General features: G+C 43.4%; 1 protein-coding gene and 1 long non-coding RNA gene across 2 annotated transcripts in view; one reads left to right on the top strand and one right to left on the bottom strand.

Moving 5' to 3' along the window:
* Nucleotides 1-5532, top strand: part of LOC142651398 (uncharacterized) — a 31327-nt gene extending 25795 nt beyond the window's left edge. The window contains exons 2-3 of the long non-coding RNA XR_012847616.1: nucleotides 2573-2688; nucleotides 5360-5532. This is a non-coding gene — a long non-coding RNA (uncharacterized LOC142651398). The remainder of the gene's footprint in view (nucleotides 1-2572; nucleotides 2689-5359) is intronic.
* The window catches only part of LOC142651397 (E3 ubiquitin-protein ligase RNF31-like), a 91980-nt gene that overhangs the window by 61203 nt on the left and 6275 nt on the right, over nucleotides 1-24502 (bottom strand). The window contains exons 2-3 of the mRNA XM_075826041.1: nucleotides 4947-4987; nucleotides 1489-1534 (exon numbers count right to left, since the gene is read on the bottom strand). Coding sequence (XP_075682156.1) covers nucleotides 1489-1534; nucleotides 4947-4982 — 82 coding nt within the window. The 5' untranslated portion in view covers nucleotides 4983-4987. The remainder of the gene's footprint in view (nucleotides 1-1488; nucleotides 1535-4946; nucleotides 4988-24502) is intronic.

Here is a 24502-nt window from a genome sequence, read left to right as displayed (position 1 = left end):
TTTGACTAATCAGTCCAGAGCACCTGTGGACATTTTTCTGCACCCCAGTTCCTATGTTTTCTTGCATAGTTGAGTCGCTTGGCCTTGTTTCCATGTCGAAAGTATGCCTGCAATTCTTCCATGAAGACCTCTTCTTGCCAGACTTCTCCAAACAGTAGATGGGTGTACCTGGGTCCTACTGGTTTATGCCAGTTCTAAGCTGATGGCACTGCTGGACATCTTCTGATTTTGAAGGGAAGTAATCATGATGTGTCTTTGATCTGCTGCACTAAGTTTCCTTAGCCGACCTCTGCATCCACGGTTCTCAAAGTTGCCCGTTTCTTTGTGCTTCTTCAAAAGAACTTGAACAGCACATCTTGAAACCCCAGTCTGCTGTGATTTTTTTTTGCCTGGGAGAGACTTTGCTGATGCAGTATATCTACCTTGTGTCTTGTTGCTGTGCTTAGCATGGTTGGACCTGTGACATGAAACTGTCTTCCATAATCTCACCTTTGTAGCAGAGTTTGGCTGTTACTCACCCAGTTTTAAGCCTGCTACACAGTTGTTTCTGTTACAGTTAATGACTGTTTCAACCCACATTTGAAAATGATGATTATCACCTGTTTGGTATAATTGGTTAATCATACACCTGACTATAATCCTAAAAAAATAATGACTTTGTGCAAGTGTACCTGGAAGAATTGATGCTGTTTTAAAGGCAGCAAAGGGTGGTCATGAGCCTCATACCAACCACTATAGTTACAATAAACTTGAGCCGTATATGTAAACGCTATAGCAGATCTTCATATAGAGAAGTAAGACTTGTTGGGACCCCTCAGGCTCCAGCGCACATGTGTGACCAACCGCAACCTCTTCTGCACCCTCTATAGTTATTTCCCCTGACCATGACTTTGCAGGGCAACTGAAGTTGCGCTAAGACATGTGATTGCATTTGTCATCTAGCGCTAGCCGTAAGCAAACTATTTAGTAGGATATGTTCACATGTGGCTTTTTTGCTGATTTTCCACAACAGATTTTTGCCAAAATTTTTGAAGTGGCAATGCAATAAAAATTGTCACATATAAACATACTCTTAGGCTAGATTCACACGAGCATGTGGAAACTCGGATGTGAAAAATGTGACGTTTTTCATGTCCGAGGTGCCCCCATGCGGGTCCTGATCCATAGACTTGAGCATATGGAGGGATCCATGAAAACGGAACAAAAAAGGACAGGTTCTTTTTTTCAAAGTACCCTTCACACAGTCCATTGAAACAACGGCTGTGTAAATGGCTCCATTGAAAAACATGATTCTATGTGACAGCCGTTGTTTCAACGGCCATCACACGGACGTATTCAACGCTCATGTGAATAAAGCTTTGAGTGCTTTTCTGATTTTCTTGCACACCTTCTTAACATGATTTCAGACTGATTATACAGACCTATATTATATAAACAAAAAATAAATACATTCATGGTTAGTTACATTACCCATTGATTAACTTTTACCTCTTTTTTTACAGCAAAGCCACAGCAAACAACGATGAATAAAAATCTAAAACAATATGATAATAATGTCAAAAAGTTTATTCTTAACTACCCAACATTTATTTTAGGATGCCATAAACATCTTCACTAGTCTTGTCATGTAAATAATGATACTTAGAATTAAATAAAAGCATACTTTATAAGGGCTTGTTCACATCACCGTTCACTTTCCGTTCCGGGGTTCCGTCAGAGGTTTCCGTCGGGTGAACCCCGCAACGAAAAATCAAACTGAAACCACAGCTACCGTTTCCGTCACTTTTGGTATAAATGGTGACGGAAACATTGCTAATGGTTTCCGTTCATCACCATTCCGGCAGATTTCCGCTTTTACGACAGAATCAATAGCGCAGTCGACTCCGCTATTGATTCCGTTGTTAAAGCGGAAACCTGCCGGAATGGTGGTCGGACGGAAACCATTAGCAATGTTTCCCTCACCATTGATATCAATGGTGACGGAAACGGAAGCTGTGGTTTCAGTTTGACTTTCCGTTGTGGGGTTCACCCAACGGAAACCTCCGATGGAACCCCGGAACGGAAAGCCAACGCTGATGTGAACAAGCCCTAAGTTACATTTGTGCATTAATGAAAATAATTTATGAACCAATCACACATCAGGAACTCCGCACATAAGAGTATACAAACATTCACGGTTACCAACCATCTGTTAATTTACAGACAGTCCATACAAACATGGGACTTTTGTCCAGTGTCTGTAATAAACATTTGATGTGGCCTTCATATTTTTAAGTTGGAGAAGCTTGTACATGTCATAGTGATTGTATTTATTATCATTTTACAGATAATACTTCTAAATATATTACTAACATTTTTATGATTCTTTTATGGCTTTCCGATTTGTATGTAAAAATTCTGTCTGTCTGAGTTTTAATTATATTGTCCAAAAGAAAAAAAGTTTGCAACCCTGCATATAACAGTCAAAAGTCTCATCTGTTGTTATTCAGACCAAACACTAGAAGGATGATAAAATGTGTCTTTGACTGTGATGATTGTTGGTCCTAACTGTTGATCTCCTTGAATTTCACAGAGAATGGCGTGCAAAAAATAAGTGTAACACCAGTGGTGTGCAGAAAAGTATGTCAACATGATTCCATGACTGTAAAAATAAGTTCAGTTTATTTCAATAACCAGTACAGCATGAAGGTACAGTACCCAGTGCAAGAAAGTTGTACCTAATGAAATGGCATAGCTATTCTCTATATGTGATATCTCTCAATAGGTAACTAACACAAAACCAAAGTGATGGCAAATCATGGCCAGTCTCAGAAGTGTGCGACCTGTGCGGTCACACAGGGAGTATCAGTCAACCAGGCTGAAGAGGGAGCCATAGGGGCATTTGTGACCATAAGGCCTTATTCACACGGACGTGTCTGTTTTGCGCGTGCAAAAAACGCTGCGTTTTGCGTGCGCAAAATATCCGTGTGGCATCAGCATATGGTGCGTGGCTGCGTGATTTTCGCGCAGCTGGCATCATTATGACACTTTTTATGTTTACAAACAGAAAAGCACGAGGTGCTTTTCTATTTTCATTCATTCTTTTTTCTGTTTTCATTCATTCATTAATTCATTCATTCTTTCATTCTTTTTACTACTGTTGCGCGAATTTGCACGCACCCATTGACTTCAATGGGTGCGTGCTGCGCGAAACACAGGCAAGTATAGGACATGTCGTGAGTTTTACGCAGCGCACATACGCTGCGTGAAAATCACTGACAGTCTGAACGGCCCCATTCACTTACATAGGTCCGTGCGACGCGCGATTGTCACGCGCGTAGAACGGACGTATAACACATTCGTGTGAATAAGGCCTAAGAAATATTATTGCTAATTGTATAGCACTGTTATTAAACGACAAATGGAGTTGTTATTTGGTGACTGAATGGTGGTATTATTTGAGCACTGAAACAATCTGGCAGGAGGGTGATAATAGCAAGATTTGTCAAGTAACAGTCCAGGTTCAGTACTCAGATAAGTGTTAACAGGTTGTAGCATCAGGCAGAGATGTAATCAGGAAACAATTAAAGTACAGTACACAGATAAGCGCAACAGGTTGTAGCGTTAGGCAGAGACGTGTTAAGAAAACAGTCTAAGTTCGGTATACAGATATATGACAACAGGTTATAGATGAGGCAGAGACGTGGTCAGGAAACAGTCCAAGTTTACAAAAATGAGCAGCAATAGTTTGTAAAGGCAAAAAGGAACAAGACTGCAGGTCGGAAGCTCAATAGTCTGGCAAGGAAGAAGTGCAAGGGCCTGAATTATGTAGGAAATTAAAAGGGTGAGACCAATCAGGCAATCAAGGCAAGGAGTCCTACAATACCAATGGCTCAATGAGAAGAGCTGCTGCCTGGGACAAGGGAGTTTCTAGGTTTGAATCCTGACACTTAGGATCTGTGTGGTGCTGCTTAGTCAGTGTAAGGTATATTCTTTTTGCACTGTATGTTGGTGGCAGCACTGTGTATTATTGTTATTTAGGCAATGGTATAGAAGTGTTATTTGGCTGATATATGGCACTGGATGGTACTTAAAATATGTTACTTTTTGATATGGTTATTTTTACACTGTATGACAAAACACTACATAGTAAAGAAAGTACCGCACAGGGCAACATCCAACGTAAGGCCTTCCCTGTGACAAATAGTATCTTTTCAAGAAGGTCTTCAGAACAAGAATAGTTTAACATAGTATCTGAAAAGTCACATATAAGAGGATAAAGTAGTTGTGTTATACAGGGTGGGCCATTTATATGGATACACCTAAATAAAATGGGAATGGTTGGTGATATTAACTTCCCATATACTAATGTGCCACAAATAGGAAGTTAATATCACCAACCATTCCCATTTTATTTAGGTGTATCCATATAAATGGCCCACCCTGTATATCAGATATGCGTATACAAAAAGTATTTGTGCAATGTCACAAAAAGGTTAAGTTCACACGTAGCGTAAGTATTGCGGATTTAGAGGAGGGGATTTTGTTGTTGCATAATATAGTAGCAGCAAAGTGGATGAGATTTGAACAAATCTCATCCACACGCTGTGTAAATGATGAGCGGAAAAAATGCTCAGAAATTGACCTGCAGTACGTTATTTTATGGTCAATTGTATTTGCCTAAATGCTGCTCTTTTGTTGTGGGTTTTCCCCATTCAAGTCAACAAATAGCAGCTGCAAAAATGCAACTCAGAAATATTTGTTTTTTATACTTACCCAGAATTCTGTGCTTCTTCTTCCAGACCAGCCTCCTGGGATGACGTTTCATCCTATGAGACCGCTGTAGCCAGAACTCGGCTAAAACTCCCTGCGGCGCCCAAGACGGATACGCTGTGTGCTTTTACGCAGCATATCCGCCCTGTGTGAACATAGCCTAAACATTACTTTTTTTTGCAATAATAACTCACCTGGAAGCAGGTATATCCTTGAGTATTAATTTTCATGGTGTCTGTGAAACACAAGCACAGGTCACATTACATAAAAACTACAACAAATTATATCTGTCTGTCTATCCATCCAATGGATCAGCCGTCTCCACTTATGCCCTGCGCCCGGTCATATTTTTCTGCACTTATCTCTTATTGGTAGCAGCAGCAGGCTAACATGTTCAGGATTTAATGATGATTCAGGTGCGGATTCTACGCCTAGATCAGAGCTCTCCACCAAGCCGCACACTTAAACCGGCAAAAAGCAGGTTCCTGTTCCTCAAAACGAGCAGAAAACCACCCAAATTACTTCAAGAATTCCCTGGGAAGGAGACATGGCGAGAGGGAAAGCAAAAAAAGCATAACCGTTAAAACGTACCTCCTTTTACCCTCAGGCGGGAAATAACCAAGATGGCACCAGCGCTACATGACAGCAAGCCGCCACCGCTACTGAGGCTCTCTTTGCACTTGTTCTCTCTCCACAATGGGCGGCCGATTCTTCTCATCAAAGTCCAGATCACAAAGGGCACCAGTCAAAACCTTTGACTCCCGTTTTACCACAAACAGAATACAGGTCAGTCTCCTATCCTGTCTTTCTCAAACACGCAATATAACACAAGTAGCACAGTACTTTCTGAGCCTGCTATTACAGAATCCACCATGAGAAACCTCTTAACTGAATTGAGAGAATCTATCTACAAAGATACTCAGAAATCACCAAACGCACTTAAAGAGGCTTTGTCACCAGATTATAAGTGCCTATCTCCTACCTATTCTAATAGGCGCTTTAATGTAGATAACAACAGTTGTTTTTTTTAAATTTAAAAATGTTTATTTTTGACCGAGTTATGATAATTTTTAGTTTTTGCTAATTTGTTCTAAATGCCCAACTGGCGTTATTTTACTTTTCACCAAGTGGACGTTGTAAGGAAAAGTGTATAACGCTGACCAATCAGCATCATACACTTCTCTTCATTCATGCCCAGCTTGTTTCACAGCACAGCGTGATCTCGCATGAATGAAGAGAAGAGTATGACGCAGATTGGTCAGTGTCATACGCTTTTCTTTACTATGCCTACTTGGTGAAAAATAAAAAAAACGCCCAGTGGGGCATTCAGAACAAATTAGCATAAAACTAAAAATGATCATAACTTGGTCAAAAATAATAAAAAAAAACAAAAAAAACCCAACTGTTGTTATCTATATTAAAGCGCCTATTAGATTAGGTAGGAGATAGGGCAGTTATAATCTGGTAACAGACCCTCTTTACCAAAGAAATAAGAGATATAGGAGATAGAACATCACAACTTGAGACAAAACTGGACGAATTTGCAAATGCTCACAAACAGTTTTGTTGATGGGCAAAATAATCTAGATGAAGGTATGATTGCAGTAAAACTCAAACTAGAAGACCGGTCACACCAGAATAATATAAGATTTCGTGGCATCCCTGAGAATATGCTACCAGCACAAGTTAATGAGATTCTGATAGATTATTTCACTGCACTACTCCCTGAAGATGACCAAAGGGATATGATCATAGACCGGGTTCACAGAATTCCCAAGCCAAAGAAACTTCCTTCTTCAGTACCAAGAGATGTTCTGGTTAGGATTAATTTTTTTCATTTTAAGGAGGACATTCTTAAATCTTCAAAAAGAGGCTCTAACACGCCTGAACGCTTCCACTCCATTGAGATGTTAGCTGATCTGTCTGCGACTACCCTCAACCGTAGACGTGAATTTGCATCTACGACTAAAACACTAAGGGATTATGGAATTCCAATTAATTGGGATTTTCCAGTGAAACTAATCATCACTAAAAATGATACTATGCATGTACTAAACACCCCTACAGTTATTGAAAACTTGGTTCAGCAATGAACATTCTGATGACCGACTTCCATCTCCAGAAAGAAAATCAGCTTCACTCACTCCGGAATGGACAACAGTGGGTCCGTCTAAAAAACAAACCAACTCTGCTGTACAGGATACTTTAATATAAACTTCTCTGAACCCTTTAAACTTCTGAAACTACAGAATCAGCACTTTCTCTATAGTGCTTTATTGATGCCTTGAAGTCCTCTGATTAACCCTTCCCCCCCCTTATCCCCTTTCCTCTCCCCTCCCCCTTTTCTTCTTTCTTTTAGTGTGCTGGATATGAAGATCAAGTTCCGATATGAAGACCGTTCCGGTCTTCCATCTTATACAACCAAGACATGTCTTCCACTCAAGCCACAACTTAATATGAGCGCTATCCTGATCCTTTACAGATAAACTTTCTTATTTATTTCACATTTGCCTACTGAAATATATGTTAAAAGGTGAAATAGCGGACTACCCTTCACACAAAATGTGGTCGTGAGGCTTGGAATTTCAACTTCCTTTTATCAAATTCCACCCTCCTCCTATGCCAAATACTCTAATTGGCATGTTCACTTTTAACAAAGACTAAAAAAGGTTTAATAATTCTATGTTTTTGTTGTTGTTTAAATGCCTGTCCAATATTTTTACTTATAATTCTTCATGTACTTTGCACTGTACCTCGGCCGGTGGGGTTCTGTTGGAGACTAACCTGTCCTTCAAAATACTGGAATTTAAATTGCTTCTTCACCGTAAAATTGTTCTGGCCTAAACATGGTATTTAAAATCTCTACATTAGATGTAAAAGGTCTGAATACATCTTTAAATTATCTTTATTATGTAGAGAAATCAAATCCCTAAATTGTGACATTCTGTACAAGAAACGTATATTTATTAGAGGAAGATGTACATAGAGTAAAGCTTAAAAACTTTCCCCACATCTATGTTACACTACCAAAAAAAAAAGTGTGTTGGTCGCCATTAAGAACATCTTTGCCTTCCACTGTATTAAAATAATATCTGACATACATGGCAGATATATCTTACTCAACTGCATTATAAATTATGTAAAATATACCAGAGTTTCCATCTACACTTCCAACAAAAAACAGGGTCGTTTTTTTTAACACGTTTTGCGAATAATTAATAAGGAAAACTTTGGTACACTTCTGTTATGCGGGGACATCAACAAAGTTTTAAACCCTTATATAGAAAGAAGCTCTTGTAAAGCAAATGGAAATAATATTGACATACACAATATATTCTAACCAAAAATACAGCCCGACACGTGTAAAGCAGCAATCAATATACATGTAATTAGTCTGGGCTAAATCCTAGGGCGTATACCCAAAAAGCATTAAAAAAATAAATCCATAGACTGACAGGTTAAAAAAAGTGACGATTGGCCATGCGTCTCTCAAGTAAATAAATAATGAAAAATTTGTGCCGATGGCACACCTATCAATAGGTTTACCTATGGACTATACTGAAGACCACATATATATAGTAATGTAACAAATGGGCATATTTAATATAAGGTGGTATTAAGGTAAGTTATAAAGTCCATATAAACAACAAGAAAAGGTAAGGTGATAATACACAAAAAAGTACTAAAGCAAACTACAGGGATGCAACATACCCATTATATATGCAGGAGTAGAGAGCACAGCAAACGTCCGCCCCAACGCGCGTTTCGGCGCTAATGCCTTCGTCTGGGGGTGGCGTTAGACAATGGATTCACCATTTTTAAGGGGGGGGGGGCTAGTCAATTACCACTGCATGTCTCAGGTGAGAGATATTCCATTAATGCAATAGTTACCTCACTGTATGATTTACCGGTCGCTTCGTCGAGGCGAACAAGATGGCTATGCCGCCGGAAACGCCGGTCACGTCAGCAGGCACGGTCATAAGACTTACAAATCTCATCTCTCACACCAAACCCTACAACAACTAAAAAACCTTAGGCACCAATTACATATTCTACTTCAGTACAAATGTGAATATCACCTAAGAAGAACCAACATGCTATACCGCTGGCGGGGCAATAAAGTGGGTAAAATGCTTGCTACTAAATTTAAGAACAAATTAGTGAAATCGAAAAGACCATATACTAGACAAACAAGGGACAAAAATCCTCAACCCGCAAAAAATAACAAATGCGATTGCGGACTATAACAACTCACTACTTTAAAACCTGCTGAACACAGACCCTTAGGCTGGGTTCACACGTGGCGGAATTTCACTTGAATTCCGCTGCGGACACTCCGCAGCGTTAATCCGCAGCGGAGCCGTTTCTCCATTGACTTCCACTTCTATATAGAAGTGTTCGTTTAGACGAGGCGTAAAATTCCGCTGCGGAGCATAGGCTGCGGAGCGGAATTTGGTGTCCGCAGCATGCTCTGTCTGTTGCGGACCAGTGGCGGACTGGTTGCGGACTCATGGCGGAATTTCTCCATTGACTTCAATGGAGATTCTAAATTCCGCAATGAAGTCCGCAGCTGTCATGCACATGTTATGTGTGCTGCGGATGCGTCTTGCTTTTTTGACATGACATTTCTTCATTCTGGCTGGACCTATGTATTTCTAGGTCTACAGCCAGACTGAGGAAGTCAATGGGGCTCCCGTAATTACGGGAGCGTTGCTAGGAGACGTCAGTAAATAGTCACTGTCCAGGGTGCTGAAAGAGTTAAGCGATCGGCAGTAACTGTTTCTGCACAGTGACTACCGATCCCAATATACAGCAACCTGTCAAAAAAATAGAAGTTCATACTTACCGAGAACTCCCTGCTTCTGTCTCCAGTCCGGTTTCCCAGGATGACGTTTCAGTCTAAGGCTGGGTTCACACGACCTATTTTCAGACGTAAACAAGGCGTATTATGCCTCGTTTTACGTCTGAAAATAGGGCTGCAATACGTCGGCAAACATCTGCCCATTCATTTGAATGGGTTTGCCGACGTACTGTGCAGACGACATGTAATATACGCGTCGTCGTTTGACAGCTGTCAAACGACGACGCGTAAATGGACTGCCTCGGCAAAGAAGTGCAGGGCACTTCTTTGCCACGTAATTTGAGCTGTTCTTCATTGAACTCAATGAAGCACAGCTCAAGATTTACGAGCGTCTCAGAGCGTCTCAGACGCCTCGTAAATTACGAGGAGGAGCATTTACGTGTGAAACGAGGCAGCTGTAAACAGTCTGTCTTTTCACACGTAAATGCCTTTCATCGTGTGAACATACCCTTAGTGACGGCTGCAGCCAATCACAGGCTGCAGCGGTCACATGGACTGCCGCGTCATCCAGGGAGGTCGGGCTGGATGCCGAAAGAGGGACGCGTCACCAAGACAACGGCAGGTAAGTATGAAATTTGTTTACTTTCACTAGGGAAAGTGCTGTCCCTTCTCTCTATCCTGCACTGATAGAGAGAAGGGAAGCACTTTTCCCGCAGTCCGCAGCAGCTAGTCCGCATCAATTTACTGCAAATTTTGGGCAGATCCGCCGCAGAATCTGCAACGCAGATTCTGTGCGCCATTGATGCGGACAGTTGCGGAGGAAATCCGCCACGTGGGGGCATGCCCTAACACTGCTCAGCCTTCACATTCCAGTATTAATGATTTCTTATCAACACTTAAAGGAAAAGTGTCATGATTTTGTTTTAAATGAATTTAGGTATTTTTATTAAATAAAATATTATATTTACTTTATTTTTTGTCCATTTATTTATTTAAACTTTTTTACTTAACTGGGGCTGCCATTTTTTCTTTCATCTGTGTATGTGTCTCTTGACACATAGACAGATGGAATATGGCAGCTACAGGACATAGGACATACGAACAGCTCCCGTTTGCATGTCCTCTGCCGTCTAGCTCTGTACTGCGCATGCGCAGTTCAGAGTGACCAGCATAGAAGCTGGTTTATAGGGGGAAAGTCAGGGCCAGTTTGGAGACCGGCCGCAGTGCAGGTAAGGTATGTGTGTGTGTGTGTGTGAGAGTGTGTGTGTGAGAGTGTGTGTGTTTTCTGCATGTTTGTGGTGGGGGTGCGTGTGAGGGGGGTACACTCCCCCTCATCGACCGACCCCTCATGGGACCCCCTCGTCGCTCCCCCCTTAGCAGGCCCCCCTCGTCACGTCCCACCTCACGTGGGGGGTAGGTGTGTCTGGTGCGATACGTGTGTGTGTGGCGGTGCGTTGTGGGGTGATGTGTTTTTTTTCGGAGCGGCTGCATGTGTGGTGGAGGTTTGTGGGGGGAGCCTCATAATGCGCCAGAATTATTATTAACTATTAATATTTCTGCTGCATCTCTAGTTCCCGTTTCAGTTCATTGACCTCTAGTTTCTTTTGCGGCACGGGGGAAGGACAAACGACTGCAGTAGGTGAGTATAAGTAGTTTTATTTTTCATATTACTAACTTTATTTTTTTTTGTTTTGCAGGTTCTGCTGGACCTATTGGACTACATCGTAGATTAGTTGGACTACTGCCATGATCTAAGTTTCTTTTTAAAATAAATAAAATGGTTAATGAGGGTCTTGGGGAGTTTTTACCTCAATAAAAAATATTTTCTTGTGTCTGTGTTTTTTTTAATACTTTATTAGCGCCCTAGTAATGGCAGTTGTCTGTTTGACGCTGTCCATTACTAAGGTGGGGCTTAGTATTAGCCAGTAAAAAGGCTAGCAGCAACCCCCCCATTATTACCCTGGTACCCACGGCCACCAGGGGTATCGGGAAGAGCTGGATACAATCCAGTACCCGACCATCTGTAGTGATGGTCGGGCACTGGGGCGGCCACAGGCTGGTATTATGAGTCTAGGAAGGGCCAAAAACCATGGCCCCTTCCTACACTTGTAATGCTAGGCTGCAGCTGTTTTATTGTATCTGGCTGGTTATGAAAAATGGGGGGGACCCCATGTCGTTTTTTTATTTGTATTTTTTTAAATCAATAAATAATTGACGAAAATGGGGGGTCCCCCTCATTTTCATAACCAGCCAGATACAACACAACAGCAGCCTAGCATTACCAAGGTGGAAAGGACCACTGTTTTTGGCCCTTCCCAGACTCATAATATGAGCCTGCGGCCGCCCCGACCATCACTGCGTAAGGACGGGTACCGGATTGTACCCGGCTCTTCCTGATACCCCTGGTGGCGGTGGGTACCGGGGTAATATTGGGGGGTGTTAGTTCTAGCCTTTTTATTGACTAGCACTAAGCCCCAACTTAGTAATGGACGTCATCAAACAGGCAACTGCCATTACTAAGGTGCTAATAAAGTATTAAAGAACAGAGACATAACTCCCTGTTCACACAGAGTTTATTGGCGCGGAAACCGCGTCTGAATCAGCACCATAGAACACTCTAAATTGCCCCGCATTCATTTCAATGTAATGCAGAGGCACCTTTTTCACGGGCGGATTTGGCCGCTCGCGGGGGAAAAAAAGCAGCATGTGCTTTCTTGGCGCAGCTTCCGTCTCTGACCTCGTATTGAAATTAATGAGAGGCAGAAAAAACCTGTGGCGCTAGTTTCCAAGCGTTTTTCGTGGTGTTTTTCGCCCGCGGTCCTTGCATTAGATTTAATGGCCGCAGACAAAAAGCGCACCAAATCCGTGGCCAAAAAAGCGCAGGCAGTTCAAAGTCAGATTTTTTTTCTGGCTGCAAAAAACTGTGTGAACAGGGCATAAGGCATCATTTACACGAGCGTAATATACGCACGTGCGACGCGCGTGCTTTTCACGCGTGTCGTACGCACCTATATTACTCTATGGGGCAGTGCAGACAGTCCGTGGGTTTTGCGCAGCATGAGTGCGCCGCGTAAAACTCACGACATGTTCTATATTACAGTGTTTTTCGCGCAACAGCTGTCAAACTCTGAATGTAAACAGAAAAGAACCACGTGCTTAAGTCCCTGGCGGCGTGCGCAAAACACACACGCTCGTGTAAATCAGGCCTAAGAGTGTATACACAAAGTGCGGTTTTGCAGTGTTTTTACCACGAGGCTGAAAATCACATCGAAAAATGCATGCGTTTTTACTGCAATTTTTTATATGCGGTTTTCGCATGACGAAAATGTGTCAAAACCGCACTTTGTGAATACACCCTTACAAAATATTTTTCATTAAAATAAAAACTCCCCCACATAACCATCGGTAACCATTTTATTTAAAAAAAAAAATGTAGATCGAAGTTAGTAATATGAAAAATAAAAAACTGACCCACAGCAGAGTTCTGTCTTCTCCCTTTTTAAAATGCATCAATTTTTCGCGTGTTTTGTGCACACTTTTTGCACATTTTTCTGCGCATAATTAGGACTCCCATTGACTATAGGAACATTTGGAGCACATTACGCACCAAAGAATTGACCCGACGCCTCTTTTTTACGCAACGCGCTTGCGTAAAAAAGCGCGTTGTATGTACTAACAGCGTGCTTTACCATTCATGTTAATGGTAAGCTTAATCAAGCGTTTTTTTACGCGTTTTTTGGCACATTAAATGTGCCAAAAACCGCGTAAAATACACGCTGTGTGAACCTGTCAACTGATAAGTCATTCACCACATGATCTTCCCTCTTGACTTTCATCATTCGTAGCCTTTTGGTGTGTTCTTTAGCTTCAGCCAGCTGCATTGTACAATCTCTTCAAAAATGGGAGCAATTTAGCAATTTGAAAACACCTTTTCCTGGCTTGTAGCCAAAAATAGGGAGGGGAAGTGAGTCTCCCTCCCAAATTTACAGTAGTTGTGAGTCAGGTTGCTTCTGCCTAATTCACCTTGCTGTAATTCTTGGAAGTGATCCCTCTGGTGGCCAACATAGGAAAACATGTTAATTTATTATTACATTTTTAATACTTTCCACTTTGTGGAAGAAAAAAATGCACCCCAAAAAAATATGTATATATAATAAAAATAAGTAACTTTCTTGAAATTTAGTTATAATTCGCGACACATTCCCTTTAAGCTTCACTTCTCTCTTTGGATGAGCAACAACTCGCCCTCCTTAACTCTCCATTCTCACTAAGGGTATGTTCACACGGCTTATTTACGAACGTAATTCGGGCGTTTTACGCCTCGATTTACGTCCGAAAATGCGGCTCGATAGCATTGGCAAACATCTGCCCATTCATTAGAATGGGTCTTACGATGTTCTGTGCACACGATAATTTTTTTTACGCCCCGCTGTCAAAAGGCGGGGCGTAAAAAAGACGCCCGCGTCAAAGAAGTGCCTGTCACTTCTTCAGACGTAAATGGAGCCGTTTTCCATGGACTCCATGGAAAACCAGCTCCATTTAACGTCCGTAATGGACGCAGCAAAAAGCGCCTCAACATGCCATTACAGCTGAAATTACGGTGCTGTTTTCTCCTGAAAACAGCCCCGTAATTTCAGCCGTTACGGACGCTGCCATGTGATCATACCGTAACCGAAATCTAAAAAGTCATAAGCCAGCGAAAACAAAATACTTCTCCCGGACCTGATCATTACACTCCCCAAACCAGGCAAAACCCCAGACAACCCTGAAAATTTCAGGCCAATTTCTCTACTAAACTGCGACCTCAAAATATATGCCAAGGCTGTTGCCTTGAGATTGAATAATCTACTACCATTCCTGATCAAAAATGATCAAGTAGGATTCCTTAAAAATAGACAATTGATGGTAGCAGAAGAATGATTGATCTTCATTTTTTTTTTAATATAACTTTTTATTGGAAGTTATTTAGCATATATAAAAGAAGCAAACAATATGCCAAGTGCAATCCATAAACATCTAGAGTTCACGCAGGGACTTAAGTAGTCAGAGTAAATAATGAGGCATGATACAGCAAAATTCAGAAAGTGATACAATTCCTTAAAGTCAGGAACATAACAAGGAAAAACTCGAACAGTGCTCATGCATATATTACATTCAATGAAGAAGTGGTACAAAGTACAACCTTATCAGCCAATATGTCAGATAAATGGAAACATCGAGTACATTGGACCAAGGGGGGTTCGTTAGGATCTTCTTCTAGTCGCTATAGAGGGGAAAGAACAGATAAATGTCTAGAGATATCTGCTCAAATAATAGGAACACCATATGGACCATCTAGAGTTCAACCGGGCTACAGTATGTGAACTTATGGCCAGTAGTCTTTCCATACTGTATGCAAATTGTACGGTATAAGTTAATGGGATATTTACTATTCCCAGAAAGCAAAGAGCCATTTTAGCTGGTACTGAAATATTTATCCCCGTAATCTCTTTAAGAAGAGCAGCCACAGCTTTCCAAAAAGAATTGACCAAGGGGCAGTCCCACCAAACATGAATATACTGTAAGTACAAATATGTCCACACACTCTCCAATAAAAATGTGCATACAATGGATTTATTCTTGATATATGAGTAGGGGTGAGATACCATCTGAGGGTGATCTTAAATGAAGTTTCCCAATGGTTTGCACCTTTAGATATGGACCTCAAGGCCTTAATAGCCCCATACCATTCTTCCATTTGTATAGAGAGTTACAAATCCTGTTCCCATTTAAGGATATAAGAAGGTCTAGAAAGTATATTAGGTTGAGTTAATAGTTTATAAAACAGTGAAGTCCCACGTATATTGGAGTTGGGAGAGGAAAAAAACTTACCGTATTTTTTGGACTATAAGACGCAGTTTTTAGCAAGAATAAATCTTGCTAAAAAGTCCCTGCGTCTTATAGTCGACAGTCAAGGGACCTGACTGCTTCTTACTTAACCCCGTCCTGGCACATCATGGAGCGGGGAGGGTATGATGTTTGGAGCGGCCTCACGCGCTGGGCACCCCCCATACATTGCAGGTGTCAGCTCTATTTTACGATGGCGCTGTTCCTGGCCATTTAACTAGATAAATGCTGTGTTCAATAGCATCCGCAGCATTTATAAGGGTCTTCCCATGGGGGACATCTATGACATATCCACAGGATATGTCATAAATGTTAGATAGATTCGGGTCTCACCTCTGGGACCCGCACCTATCTCTAGAATGGCGCCCCCTAAACCCCGTTTTATCTTAATCGACTCCGCTGTCTCCCGGCAACTTCCTGGTTATGTGGTCGAGAGTTACGGAAACAGCCGAGTGTTTGCTGAGCTACGCTTTTTCTGTGACTCCCATAGAAGTGAATGGGAGTTACAGAAACAGCGTAGCACCGCGAGCTACGCTGCTTCCAAAACTCGGTAGCTACATGGTCGAGTTACGGAAACAGCATAACTCGTTGAGCTACGCTGTTTCCGGAACTCCCATAGAACTGAATAGTAGTTATGGAAACATCGTAGCATGCTACGCTGCTTCCGTAGCTGCCATTCATGCTGTTTCCAAAACGTAGCTACATGGTCAAGTTATGGAAACAGAATAACTTGTTGAGCTACGCTGTTTCCGGAACTCCCATAGAACTGCATAGTAGTTACGGAAACAGCGTAGCATGCTACACTGCTTCTGTAACTGCCATTCACGCTGTTTCCAAAACTCGGTAGCTACATGGTCAAGTTACGGAAACAGCATAGCTCGTTGAGCTACGCGGTTTCCGGAACTCCCATGGAATGGAATAGTAGTTACGGAAACAGCGTAGCATGCTACGCTGCTTCTGTAACTGCCATTCACTACTATGTGTCACGTTGGATGCGTGGACCCACTGGGCCATACTGCCTTGACGGTATGGCAGCGGGCCAACGGGAAGCATGTCACAGTCTATAGTTCGTATAGTGTACCTGTGGCAGCTCAGACAGTTGCGATGAGAGGCTCGGCTGGGACTCGGCAGCAGGCAGACGTCAGGCATGGTGTAGCAGAACAGGCGTGGAATACAGCACAGCACGACTACAGCTCAGCACGGCATTTGACCAGGTAGCACGGGATACAGCATACAGGTACAGGAACGGGGAAAACCGGGAATTGGGAAACACTAGGAGACCGTTTGCTAGACAAACTTAGGGTACGACAACAATGCTCAGGCATGGGAGGAAGGGGCTGGGCGATATTGCTGCCTAGTCCCGCAGGGAGGAGACGTTCAGCCAAAGCACTGCAGGATGCTTGTTTGTGCTGGTTCGCTCCCCCATGCAAAAAAGAGTGCGAACGCCGTTTGCAGAGATGGCATGGTGTATCCACTCCGATCCCTGTCAAAACGTCCAGGTGTCGGAAGATAAGGATGTCGGCATGTTGCAGGGAAGTCAGCGTGGGCTAACGGTAATTTTAAGCTATCTACGCTTGGTAATATCGCTGTGAGTCGCTGTTAGGGCTCTTCCACACGCTGCGGAATTGTCGCGTTTTTTCCGGCCTGAATTTCGAACTAAAAAAATGCAGCAGAATACAGTAGCAGTATAGTGGATGAGATTTAACAAATCTTATCCACACACTGCGTAAAAATTCTGAGCAGAAATTAACCTGCAGTGCATATTGTTCGGACTGCAGCAAGTCGATTCTTGCTGCCAAAAGTGGCCAGAATTTCTGCGTATTCAGAGGAGATATCACCATCTTCTAACATTGTGAAAAACGCAGTAATTTACGCACCATATATTGCCGTAAAAATAGCAGGAAATGGTGCCTTTTGGCCGCAGCGGAAAGCCTCCGACTTTCAACGGAATTGCTGAAGAAATTTTCTGTAACAATTCCGTTATGTGTGGGCTAGCCCTTAGAGTCCGGAGTTCAGAGGAGCGCTGAAGTCAAGCGGCCATATTCTTCAGCGGCCAGACTCTGCCTCCCGATTGATCTTGTTCATTATGCACACTCTAGAGGAACGTATTCTCTGCTCCTCTCCCTGGATGCGGAGAAGGCATTCGACAGAGTACACTGGGACTTTCTTAGAGCAGTCCTTCAGAAGTTTGGTCTAACAGGCCCTATTTATACAGCAATACTAGCACTTTAATTAAAACCATCTGCATGTTCCTACTCCTCAAGGTTTCGTTACCCACTATTCCACATATATAATGGAACAAAGCAGGGGTTCCCCCTATCACTGATTTTTGCTATTTTAATGTAACACCTAGCTGAAAAAATATGTTCTTCTCCATTGATTAAAGGTATAGATATAGGTACCCAAGATAACCGTATAGGGTTATTTGCAGACAATGTCATAATAATGTCCTACTCTCCCTTAACTTCACTATCTGCGGTGTCTAAGATTCTTACGGAATTCAGCAATGTATTATATTACAAGATTAATGAAAATAAATCAGAAATCCTAAATTTAGGCCTCCGATCAAAAACAGTATCCTCTTTGAAGCAGGTTAAATCGGATCTCGTTAAATATAAAACACAAGGTATTTCTTGGCTGGGGAGGACTGCTATGATTAAAATGCTGATTATCCCCAAGGTACTATATTACTTTAGGATTGTCCCCATATATTTATCTATTTCCTTCCTGCAATTGCTACAATCTACTCTAATGAGATATATATGGTCTGGTTCAAAGTCGAGAGCCAAAGCCGAAATTCGATATAAAAATATAAAACATGGAGGTTCAGGTTGTCCCTCGGTGTTACAATATTATAGAGCTGCGATTTTAGATCAATTGAAATCGCTATGGTTAAAAGATCATTCTAACATATTGGTTGGTATAGAATTATTGTAATGACAGGGGGGTAGGGAAACAGACAGTGAGCCCTAATCTACCCACCACTCAGTCCCTGCCTACTTGCAACGACCCGCCCTAGGCGACGGGGTACAACTGGGCAACGGTCCCTACGCTCAGTAGGTGCACGACAGACAAACAGACAAGGGGACACAAGCAAAGGGAAATGGGGCAGTTGCCCACGTCAACACCGTGAGCACAAGAGAGGTGAACGAGCCGAGTCAAACCAGGAGTGTACGAGGTACCAAACGCAGAGCAGGAGAGTAGTCAGTAAGCCGGGGTCAGTATGAAGCAAGGTCAAATAGCTAGGAGCTGCAGCAAGGCCAGGAAACCACACGAGAAGAATCACAAGCAAAGGAGGAACAGGAAAGGCAGGTATAAATAGACAGAGGGCGGGAGCTAGCTCCGTCTGGCCAGGCTGCGATAGGCTCTCCCACTCCTAAGCCTGCCATCCTGAGTGGTGGAAGATGGAGTCAGTCTCAGAGACATAGAACCAGGTGCAGACTGATTACCCATGGGCGTATACACAGAAGTTGTGCCTGGCAGATCCTTTACAATTATATTTAATGTCCATTCGACTATCTCCAAGCAGCTTCTCTCTTCAAAAGCCACGTCAATACTCAACACCCTATTACTAAAGCCTATGTGGTGCAATATCATTAACAAAAAAGATTTGTATGCTACTGGCTTTTCAAAAACTTGCATTGACATACTTGAAGCACAAATACCAGACCTTGACCTAACTTCTTGGAAGGATAATGGCATCCAGATCCTCTCAGATATATGGTCAACTAAGCAAATGCTATTTTTTGAAAACTTATCGCGTTGCTACAAGTTGCCTAAACATGATTTTTTTAAATACCTCCAATCCAGGAATGCTTTACAGTCCCTAACTGCCTTTCCGTCTAAAAACTCCTTATTACACACATGGCTCACTACTCCCATCACCACTAAAAAAAGGCATATCCTACTGCTATAAAGTACTGATAGATTCCTATTCTAGTGAACTGCATAAATACAAGTCCCATTGGGAATCTCACTTCCATAAGCAGTTTACCGACTCTCAATGGAACTCTGCAATAGCATCTGCATCCAGTTGTGCCAACCACATAGAAACAGATAGAAAACACTTATATAGATGGTATATCACGCCTATTAAACTCCATCGATACTATGGTATCCCAGATACTTGTTGGAGATGAGGTGGGAGATGCACTCTGACACATACTTGGTTGGGCTGTGGTCCATTTCTGAAACTGTGGAAACAAGTGGGAAGATTTTTGTCCTTTATTTGTGGCTTCCCCATTATATTGGATGCTCCTCTGACTTTATTGGCCATCACTCATAGAACAATAATACTACATACCCTGCTGGTCACAAGATCTCTTATAGCAAGAAATTAGAAATCCAATAAATTACGCTCAATTACAAAATTTACCCGTAATTTAAACAATAACTGTTGGTATGAATCTACAATTGCTTTATCATTAAACAAAAGTAATATATTTAGTAACAAATGGGATGTATGGTTATCATCCCCTTATAACACTGTAATCCTCTATTTTATTATTCTTCACCTGTGTACTATCTGTTTTATTATTCGATAAGACATGCAAAGTAACAGAATTAAGGCATTGTTATGTATTGTACAGTTCCATTCCTGTATTCCCCTTTTCCCCCTTTATTATGTCCTGAGTGACATCAATCCTGTTTTATACTCTTTATATTTAGCAAAATTGTAATTAACAAAATGAGACAAAAAAAAATCAATTTCAGATTTGCCTATGGCAAATTCTGAATGTGTGAACATACCCTAAAATACATAACATATATCACGTGTTACTCCTCCTCTCATTCTGCTGTCCTGGGACTCAGACCCTGAAAAAAGCTCCTGAGCACCTTTGCCCTTCCGCGCATGAAGAAAGGAAGAAGTGAGATTCTACCAGCTGCCCAACCAGTCTGTTTTTTTACTAATGAAGCACGACTACTTGGGAGTTAAGTAAAATGAAGCATTATGTTATCTATTCTTAGAGTACCATTACGTCTTTATCAAGCTATTTTTGCTTTTAACTAGAGTTTGTCTTGTGAATCATAACCTGTGTGTGCACAGACTGATACTGTACAGTGTGAGAACGTCTTAAAGAGGCGACAATTCATTTGCTTATGTTAGGACTATAGCTGGTAAAAGGACTATTGATTCACTTGGGGTGTCGCCAATGGACTTGGTGGTGTGAGCAATAAGAAGTGCCAATTGCAGCAAATAGCCATTGACCGATGAAGATAGTGGAATTTCAGTAGTGGGAGTGTAAAGGATCTGCCAGGCACTGCGGGGTTAACTCCCAGAACTAATCAGTCAGCACCTGAGAATACATCCCTGAGACTGACTCCTGCTTCCACCATTCAGGCTGGCAGGCTTAGGAGTGGGAGAGCCTATCGTAACCTGGCCAGACTCAGCTAGCTCCCGCCCTCGGTCTATTTAAGCCTGCACTTCCTGTCCCTCGGTGCTTGTTATTGCTTGTGTTTCTTTCCTTGTGGTTTCCTGGCCCAGCTACAGCTCCTGCTATTTTTGATCCTGCTCCATACCGACCCTGGCTTACCGACTACTCTTCTGCTTTTCGTTTTGTACCTCGCACACTCCTGGCTTGACTCGGCTCGTTCACCACTCTGGTTGCTCACGGTGTTGCCGTGGGCAACGGCCCCTTTTTCCTTGCTTGTGTTCCTTGTATGTTTGTCGTGTTTGTCGTGCACTTACTGAGCGCAGGGACCGCCGCCCAGTTGTACCCCGTCGCCTAGGGCGGGTCGTTGCAAGTAGGCAGGGACAGAGTGGCGGGTAGATTAGGGCTCACTTGTCCGTCTCCCTACCCCCTGCCGTTACATAATAACAAGCCCATACCTAGTCTACCCCTGGTCCCTGACACCACTATGGATCCCCGTGAGACCCTGGCTCAGCAAATGCAGGGTCTCTCCCTACAGGTCCAGGCCCTGGCTCAGAGGGTCAACCAGCCTGATGCTACCCTGGTAGTTCCCCGCACCGCACCTCTTGAACCCCACCTCAAGTTGCCCGACCGGTTCTCAGGGGACCGGAGGACTTTTCTCTCCTTTCGGGAGAGTTGTAGGCTTTACTTTCGTTTAAAGCCTCATTCCTCAGGTTCTGAGAGCCAGCGGGTGGGTATAATTATGTCCCGGCTCCAGGAAGGGCCCCAAGAGTGGGCCTTCTCCTTGGCTCCTGACGCCCCTGAACTTTCCTCCGTTGATTGTTTCTTTTCTGCTCTCGGACTTATTTATGACGAGACTGACAGGACTGCCTTTGCCGAGAGTCAGCTGGTGACCTTAAGTCAGGGTAAGAGACCTGTGGAGGAGTATTGCTCTGACTTTAGGAAGTGGTGCGTAGCTTCTCGGTGGAATGACCCTGCCTTAAGGTGCCAGTTTAGGTTGGGTCTGTCGAATGCCCTGAAAGACCTGCTAGTTAGCTATCCCTCTTGTGACTCCCTAGACCAGGTTATGGCTTTAGCGATACGACTTGACCGACGTCTCAGGGAACGACAACGTGAACGTTTATGTGTTTTCTCCTCCGACTCCCCCATGATGCCTCCCGAAGCTCCGTTGCTTCGTTCCTCCCCGAAAGATTCAGAGATACCTATGCAACTCGGGGCCTCCGTGTCCCCCCAACAACGTAGAGAATTCCGCAGGAAGAATGGTCTCTGCTTCTACTGTGGGGACGACAAGCATCAAGTGAACAACTGTCCTAAGCGTAAGGTTGCAGCCAGAGAACTTCCGCGTCTAAGTGATCATCGGGGAGGTCACTTGGGCGCACAGGTATTTCCCCTAAATATGAAACGTACTAAGATCTTGCTTCCCTTTCAGGTCTCTTTTGGTGGTAGGTCTGCTACCGGCAGTGCTTTCGTGGATTCAGGGTCCTCTACTAATATCATGTCTGTGGAATTTGCTATGTCCCTTGCTATGCCTCTTATTGATTTGCCTAAACCTGTCCCGGTAGTGGGTATCGACGCCACTCCTCTTGCTAATGGTTATTTTACACAGAATACCCCTGTTTTTGAACTCCTTGTTGGCTCCATGCATTTGGAGCAATGCTCTGTACTGTTGATGCAGGGATTATCGTACGATTTGGTGCTAGGTCTTCCCTGGTTGCAGTTGCATAATCCTACGTTTGACTGGAATACTGGGGAGCTAACCAAATGGGGTAATGAATGTTGTACGTCATGTTTTTCTGTTAATTCTATTTCTCCCCCTAAGGAGGCGAATACGCTACCCGAGTTTGTTCAGGACTTCGCTGATGTTTTCTCTAGGGAGGCCTCCGAAGTGTTACCTCCTCATAGAGAATACGATTGCGCTATCGAATTGGTACCAGGAGCTAAGCTTCCTAAGGGTAGGATATTTAATCTTTCTTGTCCCGAACGTGAAGCTATGAGAGTGTATATCCAGGAATCCCTGGCCAAGGGTTACATTCGTCCCTCTTCTTCTCCGGTAGGTGCTGGCTTCTTCTTCGTGGGGAAGAAGGATGGTGGTCTTAGGCCATGCATTGACTACCGTGGCCTGAATAAGGTCACGGTAAGGAACCAGTACCCACTTCCTTTGATTCCTGATCTCTTTAATCAGGTTCAGGGGGCCCAATGGTTTTCTAAATTGGATCTACGGGGGGCGTATAACCTTATTCGCATCAAAGAGGGGGATGAGTGGAAGACTGCGTTTAACACGCCCGAAGGCCATTTCGAATACCTCGTCATGCCCTTTGGGTTGTGTAATGCCCCTGCGGTCTTCCAGAATTTCATAAATGAGATTTTGAGAAATTACCTGGGGATTTTTCTGGTAGTGTACCTTGATGACATACTGGTGTTTTCCAAGGACTGGTCCTCCCACGTGGAGCATGTCAGGAAGGTGCTCCAGGTCCTTCGGGAAAATAAACTGTTTGCCAAAACCGAAAAATGTGTGTTTGGGGTACAGGAGATTCCATTTTTGGGTCAAATCCTCACTCCTCATGAATTCCGCATGGACCCCGCCAAGGTTCAGGCTGTGGCGGAATGGGTCCAACCTGCCTCCCTGAAGGCGTTACAGTGTTTTTTGGGATTTGCTAATTATTACAGGAGATTTATTGCTAACTTCTCGGTCATCGCTAAGCCCCTTACGGACCTCACTCGCAAAGGTGCTGATCTCCTCCACTGGCCTCCTGAGGCTGTCCAGGCTTTTGAGGTCCTTAAGAAGTGCTTTGTCTCGGCCCCGGTGCTGGTTCAGCCCAACCAAATGGAGCCATTTATCGTGGAAGTTGACGCATCTGAGGTGGGAGTGGGGGCTGTCTTGTCCCAGGGTACCAGGTCCCTCACCCATCTCCGCCCCTGTGCCTACTTCTCCAGGAAGTTTTCGCCAACTGAAAGTAACTATGATATTGGCAACCGCGAACTCTTAGCCATTAAATGGGCATTTGAAGAGTGGCGCCACTTCCTGGAGGGGGCTAGGCACCAGGTAACGGTCCTTACCGACCACAAGAATCTGGTGTTCCTAGAATCTGCCCGGAGGCTAAACCCGAGACAAGCTCGATGGGCGTTATTTTTTACCAGATTCAATTTTTTGGTTACCTATAGGGCTGGGTCTAAAAATATTAAGGCTGATGCACTGTCGCGTAGCTTCATGGCCAGCCCTCCTTCGGAGGAAGATCCTGCTTGTATTTTGCCTCCAGGTATAATCATTTCCTCGATCGATTCTGATTTAGTCTCTGAAATTGCTGCTGATCAAGGTGCAGCTCCCGGGAACCTTCCTGAGAACAAGCTGTTTGTTCCCCTGCAATTCCGGCTAAGGGTACTTAGGGAAAATCATGACTCCGCACTATCTGGCCATCCAGGCATCCTGGGTACCAAACACCTCATTACCAGAAATTATTGGTGGCCTGGGTTGCCTAAAGACGTTAAGGCCTACGTCGCCGCTTGTGAGGTTTGTGCTAGGTCCAAGACTCCCAGGTCCCGACCAGCGGGCTTACTGCGTTCGTTGCCCATTCCCCAGAGACCTTGGACACATATCTCCATGGATTTTATCACCGATTTGCCTCCATCCCAAGGCAAGTCGGTGGTGTGGGTGGTGGTGGACCGCTTCAGTAAGATGTGCCACTTTGTGCCC

The sequence above is a fragment of the Rhinoderma darwinii genome, chromosome 5 (assembly GCF_050947455.1).
Source record: "Rhinoderma darwinii isolate aRhiDar2 chromosome 5, aRhiDar2.hap1, whole genome shotgun sequence".
Lineage (NCBI taxonomy): Eukaryota > Metazoa > Chordata > Amphibia > Anura > Rhinodermatidae > Rhinoderma > Rhinoderma darwinii.
This window is presented reverse-complemented; position numbering and strand designations above follow the sequence as displayed.